The following is a 14644-nucleotide window of genomic DNA, read 5'->3' on the forward strand; positions in this document are numbered from 1 at the left end:
AGGAGCCTGGGAGTCCAGGGAAGTAGCTGTCCCTCCAGCAGCATCAGGTAAACAGGCCGGCTTCCCGGCCTGTGTTCCAGTGCCTGCAGATCGCCTGGGAGCAGCACAGAGCTCCCAATCCCGGCGGGAGCCAAGCACCCCAGACTCCAGATCTTCTCTCCCACCATCGAGACCAGGAAACGAGAGGAGCCTGGGAGTCCAGGAAAGTAGCTTTCCCTCCGGCAGCATCAGGTAAACAGGCCGGCTTCTCGGCCTGTGTTCCAGTGTCTGCAGATCGCCTGGGAACTGCACAGAGCTCCCAATCCCGGCGGGAGCCAAGCACCCCAGACTCCAGATCTTCTCTCCCACCAACGAGAACAGGAAACCAGAGTAGCCAGGGAGACCAGGGGAGTAGCTGTTCCGGATCAGGTACAACAGGACCCAGCATAGGGTCCAGGGGACCAGGTAGGAGGCTAAGCGCCCCAGATTCCTGTTCTTCTTCTCCACCCACGGGACCAGCATTTGGACAAGGAATAGAAGAACCACCAGTTATTGGACTTGCTAGCACCCACCAAAAGGGAACTCTGATCCCCAGACCAGTAAGGGGCTCTTTCTGCACCCACTAGAAGAAGAGATGGGAAAGAGACAATACAACAACACAGTCAGCAACAGAAAAACAAATATGACACCACCAGATTCTAGAGACTCCACACCAGCAAGACCCCAACATTCCAATGCGAACGAAGCAGAAGAGAACGACCTTAAAAACACTTTCATGAAAATGATAGAGGCCCTAAAAGAGGATATTGGAAAATCCCTCAAAGAAATGGAAGAAAAAACAAACCAAAAAATGCAAGAAATGGAAGAAAAACCAAAAAATGCAAGAATTGGAAGAAAAAACAAACCAAAAAAGGCAGGAAATGGAAGAAGAAATGAAGCAAAAAATGCAAGAAATGGAAGAAAAAACAAAGCAAAAAATGCAAGAATTGGAAGAAGAATCATACCAAAAAAGGCAGGAAATGGAAGAAGAAACAAAGCAAAAAATGCAAGAAATGGTAGAAAAAACAAAGCAAAAAATGAAAAAAATGGAAGAAGAAACAAACCAAAAAAGGCAGGAAATGGAAGAAGAAACAAAGCACAAAATGCGAGAAATGGAACAAAAAGCAAACCAAAAAATGCAAGAAATGGAAGAAAGAACAAACCAAAAAATTCATAAAAGGCAACAAACGGACGAACAGATAAACAGAAAATTGCAAGAAGCAATGCAAACACTGCAAGGGTTGAAAACTGAAATAGAGACATTAAAAAAAACACAATCTGAAGAAAGGCAGAAAATAGAAAAGCTGGACAAACAGTCAGGCACTACTAATACAAGCATTACCAACAGAATAGAAGAGATGGAAGAGAGAATCTCAAGTGTTGAAGATACACTAGGAGAAATGGATTTATCAACCAAAGAAAACCTTAAATCCAACAAATCCTTAACACAAATCATCCAGGAAATATGGGACACCATGAAAAGACCAAACCTAAGAATAATAGGTATAGAAGAAGGAGAAGAAATCCACCTCAAAGGGACAGAAGGCATATTCAACAAAATCATAGAAGAAAACTTTCCCAACCTTAAGAAAGACATGCCAATGAAGGTACAAGAAGCCTACAGAACACCAAATAGAGTGGACCACAAAAAAAATCCCTCGCCACATAATAATCAAGACCCCAAACATACAGAATAAAGAAAGAATATTAAGAGCAGCTAAGGAAAAAGGTCAAGTAACATATAAAGGCAGACCTATCAGAATTACACCTGATTTCTCCATGGAAACTCTGAAAGCCAGAAGGTCCTGGATAGACATTCTATCAGAATTACACCTGATTTCTCCATGGAAACTCTGAAAGCCAGAAGGTCCTGGATAGACATTCTACCTACACTAAGAGACCATGGATGCCAGCCCAGACTACTATACCCGGCAAAGCTCTCAATCACTATAGACGGAGAAAACAAGATATTCCATGACAAAACTAGATTCAAGCAATATGTGTCCACTAACCCAGCCCTACAGAAAATTTTGGAAGGAAAACTACAACCCAAGGAAGCTAACTACAACCAGAAAAACATAAGCATTAGAGAATCCCTCTCTACCAACAGCCAAAAGAACAAAGGGGTGAAATTCCACACATAATTCCACCAACAACAACCATCGCAAATCGAAGAAGGATGAGCAATCAATGGTCATTAATATCCCTCAATGTTAACGGCCTTAACTCACCCATAAAAAGACACATACTAGCAGAATGGATTCGAAGACAGAACCCTTCCTTCTGCTGCATACAAGAAACACACCTCACCCTCAAAGACAGACATTACCTGAGAGTTAAAGGTTGGGAAAAATTTTTCAATCAAATGGACCCAAGAAACAAGCAGGGGCAGCAATCCTAATATCTAACAAACTAGACTTTAAAATAAAATCAATCAAAAGAGATGAAGGAGGTCATTACATACTCATCACAGGTGAAACCCACCAAGATGAAGTGTCTATCCTGAACATCTATGCCCCCAATACAAAGGCATCCACATTCGTTAAAGAAACATTATTAGAACTTAAATCTCATCTAAAGCCCCACACAGTTATAGTGGGAGATTTCAACACACCACTCTCACCACTAGACAGGAATACCAGACAGAAACTCAACAAAGAAGCAAAGGGTCTAATAGAAGTAATGACCCAACTGGGATTAACATATCTATAGAACATTTCATCCACATAAAAAAGAATATACTGGTTCAGCCACTTTGGAAATCAGTATGGAGATTCCTCAGAAAAATGGGAATAAACCTACCACAAGACCCAGCAACTCCACTCTTAGGCATATATCCAAAAGATGCCCATTCATACAGCAAAGATGTCTGTTCCACTATGTTCACAGCAGCTTTATTTGTAATTGCCCGAACTTGGAAGCAACCTAGATGTCCCTCACCTGAAGAGTGGATAGAGAAAATGTGGTACATCTACACAATGGAGTACTATTCAGCAGAAAAAAATAATGGAATCATGAGATTCGCAGGCAAATGGATGACACTAGAAGAAACCATCCTGAGTGAGGTAACCCAGTCACAAAAAGAGAAACATGGCATGTACTCTCTCATATATGGATTTTAGACATAGATCTGGGGAGTGCCAGCCTACAATCCTATGGCCAGAGAGTCTGGGAAACAGAAACTTCATTTAGTGGCTGATCGAAGAAGAGGCAGACTCCCTTGGTTAAGTACTGAGCTGAACTCAAGAAAGCCAGTAACAGAGAGGGAGGACTGGTGATCAAAGAGATTAAGACTGGGCTGGTTTAACCCCCAGAAACAGCTGACCAGACAAAGGTTAACTCTTGAATCCCAGGCATCAGCCTGGGAATCCAGCATGGGACTGATCAATACCCCCTGAATTTGGGTGTCAGTGAGGAGGCCTAGGGAATCTATTGAGCCTTGGGCAGCAGATCAGTACCCATCCCAAGTATACACACGGACTTTGGACTCCCATAGAACAATGTGAGGTGCACTCTCACCCTGAACTCTTGGGGAAGGGTCTAGGCCCTGCCCAATATGAAATGACAGGCTATGGACACCCCCATGGAGGGCCTCACCCTCCCTGGGGGAATGAGGGAATAAGGGGGGGGGTGGTTGGGGGGAGGGCACAGGAAGAGGGGAGGGAATGGGAGAGGGACCTGGAACTGACTTGTGTAGCAACCTCGTTTCTTATCTAAATTTAAACTGGAAAATAAAAATAAAAATAAAAAAAAAAAAGAAACCAGCAATAACAAAACTCTATAAGCCACTGCTACAGGACCCAATAGTTACAGATATCCCCAAACAAACCTGTTGCTTCTCCTTTCAGAAAAAGGCATTAGCTATAGGATAAATGCTCATGAATAGAAGCAGTACAATTGGTTATGTGAACAATTTGGTTAGCAAACTGTTAACCTCCTCTAATACAAGCCTTCTGTTATTAAGGCAACAGCATCAAGAAGATATTGAAGATAACCATTTGGTCAGTAATTTGAAAAAGAGACCTATAAAACCTGTATTTTCTTAGGTGACAGAAACCATGAGCTCTTTGAGTAGATAGTTAGGCTTCCAGGTGGTAAGTCAGAGCCAGAGCCAGAGTTTTTTTGTTTTGTTTTGTTTTTTTAATCTCCTTTATGTGTATTGGATGTAGCTGATAAAGTAGCTTAACTACACTGGAAAATGCAGATCTTTAATATAAGCTGATATTCCATCAACAGTGTATAGTGGGTTCATGAACCACTTTAAGTCTTTAAACCCTTTCCAAGAGTTGGCATGAATAAATTTAGTCATTATTATTCCTTCTTATTAGGTAACTATCATCTCCAAAATTCATTTGACTCAAAGTTTACCTTTTCTTCAAATTTCAATATGGTTTAAAACTCGCTTTTCATGCTTTCTCCTCTATTTCTATCTTATATTTTATACTTATAGGTTAATTAGTATAAAAATTTCTCTATTAGTCTAATATTAAAAGCTGATACAGAAACTCAGGTGACAGGCATCTACAACAATCATTAGCTAAAACTAATATAGTCTACATAGGAATGAAACAAAGATGGCCATCCTGGTAGACAGATGAAAGGCTTTCACTATGTGGCAGCCAACTCTCAACACTAACCACCCTAATTTTGAGCATGAAACCAAAAACTATTAAGAATTCTCAGTCTACTTTTTAAGCCAAGGAACTCCAGAGCAAGAAAAGCCTGAACTCTGTTCAATCTAGAGATAGTTCAACTTTTTATATGTAATACATGACACAAAGGCCAGAAGCTCACTGAAGGAAGTATACTTTTTACTGTTTCACAATGGTTAATAAGAGAGAGTGAGTAAGCACCACTCCAAAAACTAGCTGGGCAACACAAACTACAATTCAAGGTGTTGGGGGTGGGGGGCATGGACTCAAAGTTGGGCAGGAAAGGAGGAAAAGGTGATTACAGGAGAAGTTCAGGGAGAATTAATATTTTCAAAGTTCACTGAATAAAATTCTCAATGAATTAATAAAGGTATCATTAAAAAGACAGGGAAAGGATATGTCCTATTCTTTGGGACCTAGTAGCATTACTTCTAATGGTGGATTTTAGAACCATGAGAGAAACTAAACATATAAGCACCATGAAAGGAGAACTTTTAGTTTGGGTGGATGCATCTTTATAATGTGGACCATGTGGTAGTGAGCTGTACATGTGTATGTGGACAGAATCCTTAACTTACCACATCCTTTATTTATCTAGGGTGCTCTATTGAAACACCACTTTAGGGACACAACATTTAAAGTCAATTTTTATTGTATCACTGAGGCTGTTTCCAAAGCTAAGACCATGGAAAAGCAACTGTCCCTTTGGGACATTTAGAATTAAGATTTGTGTTAACCTAAAACAGACAAATGACGTGTCACGTGTGCCATCTACTGGTAAGAGGAAACAAAACTCTACAGATTTTAAAAGCATTTTTGTTCTCTCCTCCTTTCCTGTGGATTCTGAAAATCAAATTCAGGTATCTTTGCCTGCTGAGCCATCTTGCTTGCACCAGCCTGAAACTTCTTGAAGTGAATGTTCAATATATTGTCATTGGTAGACAATGCAGAGACTATAAAGGATTCAAAGTTTAAATGAGAGTACAATGTTACACAAAGGGGCACAATCTGAGGAATGGGTCAAATAGCCTAGTTATTGGTTTCAGAGCAACTAAATGCATCATTAAATCCTTTTTCAAACTTGCTCCATATGAATGGTACTTATTTAAAGAGGTCAAAGTTTTTTAGATTGTGTATATGCAGTTCTCTGACCTCAGAGAAGAATCTTTATGCAACTGATAGTTAACACAGAAATTTACAGTTGATCAAAGTGCAAAGAATAAGTACCAGTGGTGTACTCAGTCACATTTGTGATATTTGTATCACATTCCCTACTTACCTGCCCCCCTCCACCCCTCAGCTCAGAGACTATTGCAGAAGAGAAGGTGGAAAGCTGTACAAGCAGAGGTCAGGGAAGATCAGAGCAAAACTCTGTCTTCTGGACATACCAGGGCCATCTCACTCATGAACTCACAGATATTGTCTGTACAAGATCAAGTCACATAACACTATAGTACAGAGGCAGGAGGGGCTAAGAGCCCCCATCCCTAATTGAGGAGCTACTAACAGATGATATCCTCTGGAAAAAGAATAGTCAGGGGTTTTTAAGTATGTAGCTCCTGGTAGGTTTCCCCCATGCTCCAGCAGATAGCCCCATACCAGTATAAAAGGACTTTTTGACTAATGTTTTTTAAAAAAGGACATGAAGTTAGAAGTGGTTGGGAATAAGGAATAGATCTAAAAGGAATTAAATAGAGGAATGGATTAAATATAGTCAAGTAATACTTATAAAATTCTCAAAGAATTAATAAAAATATATTGTTTCAAAGATGGGTATGATTCATTCCTTCAAATTCACTATCATTTAGTAAAGAGCATACTATGGCCAGTCTTGTGCACAGAGCAATATTATCATATTTAGACCAGAAGAACAGTATGTATCTCTCAAGATAGGCTATTAATGAAACATGAAGATGACATCAGGAAGATGTCAGGTTTATTAACATTTGTCTTTCAGAAATACAATAGATCAACAAGAGTAAGTTTTTATGAAGATCTAGAAACTAATTTTTCCTTCTAAATATATCAAAGTTAAGACAAATTAGGCTGCTCAAATTTTTCAAGCTCAGCATAAATATTCCTTTAAAGGACAAACTTCCCACTACCAAACCATCCATTTCCATATAATTGTTGCATTTCTAACTACAAAGAAAATATCTTGCATATACCATGCAAGGAGTGGGAAATAAGGACTAGGTGAACAAAACCATCTGTTGCCTCCATCCCTATCCAATGTCTAGTGTTTTTGTTTCAAGTGTTTCAGATATCTGCCCTCCAAAAGTACCAAGCATAGGAAATGGTAAATAATGTTAAAGATGAAATTCTCATTCTGAATCTTACTTTACAAGCGCTTCTCTGGAAAGACAGGGTTAAAGAGCTATGGACAAAAGGCAGCATTGTTTTGTAGGCTGATCCTAGCAAATCTCAGCTATCGCCTCTAATGGCCAACATGCTCACAAATACTCACATGCACACTTATTTGCAGAGTTGTGCCAGGCATCCATTGGGTTTCTTTGTTTGTGCCGAAATGCCTCTTCCACTCTAGTCTCTGTCTTACGGGCACCAGTGCCATGAGGAGTTATTTGTTCTGCTGTTACTGATAAGCCTGCAAGTAGCAGATAAGCAATACCTATTTAAATGTCCCCAGATGCATAAACCAAAAGTTTTCTAAAAATCTGAAATATAAAACTGAGTTTAAAAGTCATTAATTATATGTAGACAGTTTGTAATTCTTCTTAAATTATCTTTTGTTTTAAGATGGGAAAGTAACTCGATATTAAAATCATGAAAATACCTAGCAGGCCATGCTTATCCTAATGCCCAAAGGAGCCCTATTTTCACTCATTTTAGTTCCAAAAGTGATACATTTCACAATATGGCTGTGGGATAATAAGATTATAAATTGTCTAAAAGTCATATATCTACTACCTTAGAATGTACAGTAAGTATACAGGGTCACTAAATTGCATTCCCATGAACAGTTTAAACCTAGCTTTTGCAGCCTGTCACAGTAATGTCCTAAGTTTCACTTCCTGGCACCATCTTCCGAAGGGTAACCATTCCATCTCAATTTTCACTAGAAAATTTTCTTCCATGTAAACTTGAATGCTAGTGCTTCTCACAGCTCTCTCTATAACCTAGCTTCTTATTTTAATCTACATGAAGGATCCTTTATGTGTATGGTTTTTAAATAGTTATATGATAACTATTACATCTCTTTATAAAGCTCTCTGGCGTACTAGCCATATATTTCTATCTGCCTACCTGATATCTCCAACCAGGTATCCTAAAAACAGGTCAAATTAAAGACAAATAGTTAATCTTTACACACATACACACAGAGAGGGGGAGGGAAAGAGAGAGAGGGACGGAGGGAGGGAGGGAAGGAAGAGAGGGAGGGAGGGAGGGAGGGAGGGAGGGAGGGAGGGAGGGAGGGAGGGAGGGAGGGAGGGAGGGAAGACAGGACAGAGAGTTTATCTTATATATTCCCTGTTTTGATTGGCAGAATTGGTATATACTCATTCATTCAACTAGCAATATTCTTTTCCTTCAAAGTTCCCTCTACTAAGCTAGGGATGTAGCTCAGATAGGCAAAGTGTTTGCCTAGTATGTACCATGTCCTGGTTTTGATCTCCAGTACTGTATGAACTGGATATGATAGCACAAGTCTGTAATCCAAGGTTTTAGGAGGTAGAGAAAGAAAGATAAGGTTATCCTTGGGTACATAATGAATTTGAGGGCAGCCTGAGCTATATGAGAACAATACTCAAAAACAAAGAAAGGAGTTCAGTTCAGTGTTTAGCTGTGGGTGTCTGCCGCTGTTTCCATCAGTCCCTGGATAAGGTTCTAGGATGGCATATAGGGTAGTCATCACCCTTATCATCAGGGAGGGGCTATTAATGTAGTCTCTCCACTATTGCTTAGTTTTCCAGTTGGTGTTATCCTTGTAGATCTCTGGAGATCTCACTAGTGTCAGCTCTCTCCTCAAGCCTATAACGACTCGATCTATTATGGTATCTCTCATCCTGTTCTCCTCTATTCTTACCTCAACTCAACCTTCCTGCTCCCCCATGCCTTCTTCTCCCTTCCTCTTATCCCCCTCTCTTTTTCCTGGTTCCCTCTCCCCTCCCCCGATGTTCCCAATCTGCTCAGGAGATCTTGCCTCATTCCACTTCTCTGGGATATAATGCATCTCTCTTGGGACCCTCCCTGTTTCCCAGACTCACTGGCACTGGGATTGTAGGCTGGCAATCCCATGATCCATATCTAAAATCCATACATGAGTGAATACATACCATATTTGTCTTTTTGTGTCTGGGTTACCTCACTCAGGATGGTTTCCTCTAGTGCCATCCATTTGCCTGCAAATTTCAAGATTCCACTGGTTTTTTTTCCCACTGAGTAGTACTCCATTGTGTAAATGTACCACATTTTCTCTATCCACTTCCAAGTTCTAGCTATTACATATAATGCTGCTATGAACATAGTGGAACAGACATCCTTGTTGTGTGAATGGGCATCTTTTGGGTATATGCTTAAGAGTGGAATTGCTAGGTCTTGTGGTAGACTGAGTCCCATTTTCCTGAGGAATCTCCATACTGATTTCCATGGTGGCTATATGTGTTGGCACTCTATCTTATATGCCATCCTAGAACTTTCATCCAGGGACTGATGGAAGTAGAGACAGATACCCACAGCTAAACACTGAACTGAACTCCTGGAACCTAGTGAGAGAGATGGAGGAGTGATGAGCAAAGGGGTCAAGACCATGATGGTGAAACCCACAAAGACAGCTGAATGGATAAGGGGGAGCTCTTGAATCCCAGACTGATGCCTGAGAGGCTAACAGGGGACTGATCCAGATTCCTTGAATATAGTGTCAGTGAGGAGGCCTCAGAAATCTCTGGGGCCTTGGGTAGTAGATCAGTGTTTACCATGGTGTGTGAATGATCTTTGGGAGCCCATTCCAAATAGAGGGATGCTCTCTCAGCCTGGACACATGGGGAAAGACCTAGGTCCTGCCCTGGATGAAATGACAGACTTTGGAGATCCTCCCAAGGAGGGCCTCACCCTCCCTGGGGAATGATGTGGGGATTGGGTGGGGGCTAGCGGGGGGCCTTGTGGAGGGACAAGGGAGGAGGGTGGGAGAGGGAGCTGGGATTGACATGTGAAACATGTTTCTAATTTAAATAAAAGCATATATTGAGGAAAAAAAAACAAAGGAAGAAAGAAAAAAAGAAAGGAAAGCCAATCCCACAAAGTGTTCTCTATACATACATGCATCACTCATACGCTAATCTTGTTTAGCTCCATTCTTTATAGTTAAAATGCATATTTGTTTTACCACCTTTACCCCTATCAATCTTACTGAGATAGTTTTTATAACATAAAATTAAATGTTTTTAGTACATGTACGTTTTTGTAGTTACCCATAGAAGTCTAATTTGAGATGCCTGTCCTAGGCAGTCACTACTATATGTGTATCTCAACATACTTGCCATTTTACATGAGAGGATCACATTCAGTAGATGCTCTTTCATTGCTGCCTTATTTTATGTAGCACTGTTTCTGAAATCCTGTGTTGTTTTTATATTAGTACTTTGCTGAGTAATATGGCCTATGGATGCACTATGCTTTACTATTCATTAACCAAGTGACAGACATTTGTATTTTCCCAGTGTTTATTATGAATAACACTCCTATGAACATCCATGTACATGTTTCATGCAGACACCTATTCATTTATCTTGGATAGATTCCAAGGAAGAGAACTGCTGCATAATGCAGCAAATCTATGTTTGCTTCTGTGAAAACTGAAACATAGTTTTCCAAACTGGTTCTCACAGACTTTAACCCAATCTTTCATTTTTTTTCTAAAACACTGAGAACATGTTATTTCTTTATGCTAAAGTGATCTAACCAATTCCACTGCTTAAAATCAATGGGCTCTTCTGCCACTGGCCCTTCTCTTCCTCCTACTAAAGCTCCTCAAGGGTACAGCTGTACATGCAATAAACAAACCATATGCTCACATTTTGTGGCTCTAATTAAAAAATTACACATAAATGTTAACATACTGGGGAAATATTAAAAATAGTGATATTAGATGTGACGGTGAAAACTAAAATATCTTCCGTTATAAATGTAAATATAATATGTAAACCATTTAAGAAGAAATTTCTACTAAGAAATACTCTATTTCTCTAACATGTACCATTGCACTCAAACTGTCACAGGTGTAGTTTTAAAATACCCTTGAGAATTTACATGACCCATGTTAGTATCAGAAATTAATGAACACCAAGTTATTATTGGAGATAATGAGTACATTCTGATACCTGCGTCACAGGAAAATGAAAAATGAACAGATTGCTTCAGTAGCAAATCTATTTCTCTAACTTACCTCTTTTTATTCGTGCCTCCTTAATTTCTTCACAGAGTTTATTAAATTCTGGGTCCAATTCAGCTGCAATGATGGCATGTGCAGTGTCCTTCAGGGTGCAAGCTCTGTGTCTAATAATTTTGTCTGTTAAAAAAAAAGTTGGCATAAATTTATTTTAGATACAAATGAAATAAAATTAATGCAGGATGCTGTAAAATAAAAGTAAAAGATACAGATATTTAAACTATAAGGACATTTTTAGGTAAGAAAAGATTCATTTCAGGTGTGTAAAAATATGAACTATTTTAATAGCTTGGAAAATTGAACTTTTAAGACCTAATAGAATACTAATTCTATTAAGTTATTACCTCAAAATAAGGTTTTCAATTTCTAAAAAAAAAAATCAAATAGGATTTTCAATAAAATTTTAAAAGAATTGGGGATATGCTATATGCCCCAGGGCTGCGCAGATGGTTACCAAGAACTCAAGGGGCTCAGTGAACAACGCATTTACTGTGGGAGCTCGGCAACCTGACTTCTATCCCTGGAACCCATGTAAAGGTAGAAAAGAACTAACTCCAAGTGGGCCTTACCCCCTCACACTCAGCATGGCATGTGTGAGTGCACAGGCACACATGCACACAAATAAAAACTAACAGTAGTTAGTTAAAACCACAGTAGTTAGTCAAAATTGTGCTAAAAATCACAAAATATTCTGAGTAAGCAGGATATCTTTTAAAATGTGACAAAACCAGATAAATACAGAAAAACTACCTAATCTAAAGCATGCAAGATGATGTAAACTGTAGGCAAGGTCAAATGTGACAGTATACACTTAAAACCCCAGCACTTGGATCACCAATTCCATGAAGCCCTACCTACTTCACAGCATGGTCTTGTCTGAAAAATATAGCAACAAACAAAGCCCAAAGCACAACATCAGTGGGCAGAAGCAGGGAGAAGCACCTGGGGTTCTAGGTACTACAGCTAAAGTGATACCGTAGAAAACATGTCTGCCTCATAGGTCATAGCAATGTCAGTGCTATCCCTCTGGAGTTACAGGACTCCAGATTGGAAAAGGCAGATAAATACAAGATAACTTAGAACAGTTTGAGCCTGGCACAGGGGTGCATAGCTCTGAGGGAAAAAAGCAAGAGGATCCATTCAAGGTCATTCTCTGCTATGCAGCAAGCTTCAGCCCAGCCTAGGCAACATGATACCCTATCTCAAAAAATGAAAAATAAAAAATATTCACTTTTCTCTCTGTAATAAAGGCATAAAGTATAAATTATATTTTCTTTATATCATTTGTGATTATAGCTTATTGTGGAAATCTTATAAAAAATAAATGTAGAACATATACAACCACTGGTACGTTCTTTCTGATATATTCTGTAAACATTCAACAAGCACTGCCCACAATACTAGGAAAACTGAACAATTACACAGAAGCACATAAATAAATAAGACAGGTGTGGTTCCAACAAAATTACAATTTTCAGACTACCTAGGAAAGTAGCCTTAGATAATATCTTAGAGAGAGGATGAGTGCTTGCTGCTGCTATTCTAGAAGACCAGCTTTAGTTCCTAGCTCAATTTCAGGTGGCTCACAACCACCTTGTAAGTCTAGCTACAGAGAATCTGATACCGTCTTCTGGCCTCTGGAGGCAGGCAGGCAGGCAGACACACACACACACACACACACACACACACACACACACACACAAAAATTGTTTTAATCTTTAAAATAAACATTTCATACACAAAAAAGCCTTCTCCCTCAAAAGACAAAACAAATGACAACAAAAATACAAAACACCAGTCAGACCCATGGGTATAAAGAAAGTCAGTCAGCGGGGGCTGGCACTGGGGCAAATTTCACCTGAGTTCTGCGAAGTCCCTAAAGGAAGAGGCACTTGAGTTGGCTGGTGAGCAAGTTTTGGAGCTGCAGAATAAGGAGGGGAAACCACTACAGTCAGGTACAGACTGTGTCACATCCAAGAGCTAGGAGAGTTCACGACACTGAAATGACATCTCATGGAGAGAACTCAATAGCCAATATGAAAACAAGTACTAGACCTTTTCCACATCAGTTCAGAATTTATCCTACAAGCAATGAAAGGTCATTAGAGAGCCATGAACAAGAAAGTAACATGACTCACCCTGGCTGTTATCTAGAGACTGGACTGAGAGGGATTAAGACACAATCCAGAAGCATAATCACAAAGCTTTCTTGAAGTGCTAGAGACCATGACTTGATGGGTGGTGGTTGTGATGATGGAAAAAAAAGAGATTACAGATCTGAAATGGGCTCTCAACTATAGGAAAGGGTGAAAAAGTAAATGAGGGGTTTGATAAGAATCAAAGATAATTCTCTAGCTTCTTGCATCCAAAAGGGGTAAGAAGGGGAAGTGCTATTTATAAAGACACACACACACACACACACACACACACACACGCACGCACGCACACACACACACACAAAGGAAGAAAAGAAAAAGAGATTATTTTTAATGGATTTGGCTTGAGATATTTTGGTTTTCAGATGCTTAAAAAATATCCCAATGGAGATATACAAGCACATGAACACTGGCTTAACAATGACAAAAGCCACGGTGATTTTTTTTCAATCTGCAAAAAGATTTATTTACGTATAAATGGACATCTGCATGTGCCATCAGAGGCCCAAAGAGAGCTGGAGTTACACACAGTTATGAGCTACCTAATGTGGGTGCTGAGAACCAAACCAAGATCCTGTACAAGAATAATTCTTCTGCGTCATCCTTGCAAGTGGACCCTTCTCTGTCTTTTTTTGTTTGTTTGGCTGGCTGGCTGGCTGGCTGGCTGGTTTCTCTGTGTAACAGCCCTGACTGTCCTGGACCTTGCTCTGTAGACCAGAATAGCTTTGAACTTAAGAGATCCGACTGCCTCTGCCTCCTGAGTGCTAAAATTAAAGGTGTGTGTCTGGCTCCAGTCTTTTGTTTTTAAATTGTGGTGTTTAGTATCTACTAAATTCTGAGGTGTGTTTTAGTGTCTTGGATTTAGGTTTAAGCTCTTATATTTCAGCATATGATCCACTGAGTCAACTTCTATGTATAGATCAGGGAATTTTAACTGCACACTAATACCTAATTGTTCCAGTACTATTTGTTGAAAAGATATTTATTTGAGCCAAGAATTTTCTCAGCCATTTTTCTGCATATATCATATATCCTTTGTCAGTTTTCCTACTATTACAAGGTTTTTGATGGTATTATAGCTAGTCCTTTTTTTTAGATTTGTTTATTCTATCTGATGTGTATGAGTGTTTTTGTCTGAATGTATGTTTGTGCACAATATTCATGTCATAAGAGGGCATAAGAGAAAGGGTAGATATGATCAATATATATTGTACATATGTCTGAAATTGTCAAAAATAAATATATTCTAAAACTAAATAAATAAAAGTAATAAAGTTCTGGACAGTTAGGGTTGTGTCACATGTAACTGCTACAGGGTGAACTGCACCCCTTAATATGCATATGTCAAAGTCTGAACCCCTAGTACTTCAGAATGACTGTGTGTGGAAGTAAGCCATTGTAAAAAGGTAATT

The 14644-nt window shown here is 39.4% G+C and overlaps 1 protein-coding gene across 2 annotated transcripts in view; it reads right to left on the reverse strand.

The window, feature by feature from the left end:
- Atad2b (ATPase family AAA domain containing 2B) overlaps positions 1-14644 on the reverse strand; it is a 131609-nt gene that overhangs the window by 15167 nt on the left and 101798 nt on the right. For both annotated transcript variants that reach the window (XM_040730745.1, XM_040730744.1), the window contains exons 23-24: positions 11074-11196; positions 7138-7275 (exon numbers count right to left, since the gene is read on the reverse strand). In XM_040730745.1, coding sequence (XP_040586679.1) covers positions 7138-7275; positions 11074-11196 — 261 coding nt within the window. The remainder of the gene's footprint in view (positions 1-7137; positions 7276-11073; positions 11197-14644) is intronic.

Source organism: Mesocricetus auratus, unplaced genomic scaffold, assembly GCF_017639785.1.
Source record: "Mesocricetus auratus isolate SY011 unplaced genomic scaffold, BCM_Maur_2.0 Super-Scaffold_100024, whole genome shotgun sequence".
NCBI classification, from domain to species: Eukaryota; Metazoa; Chordata; class Mammalia; order Rodentia; family Cricetidae; genus Mesocricetus; species Mesocricetus auratus.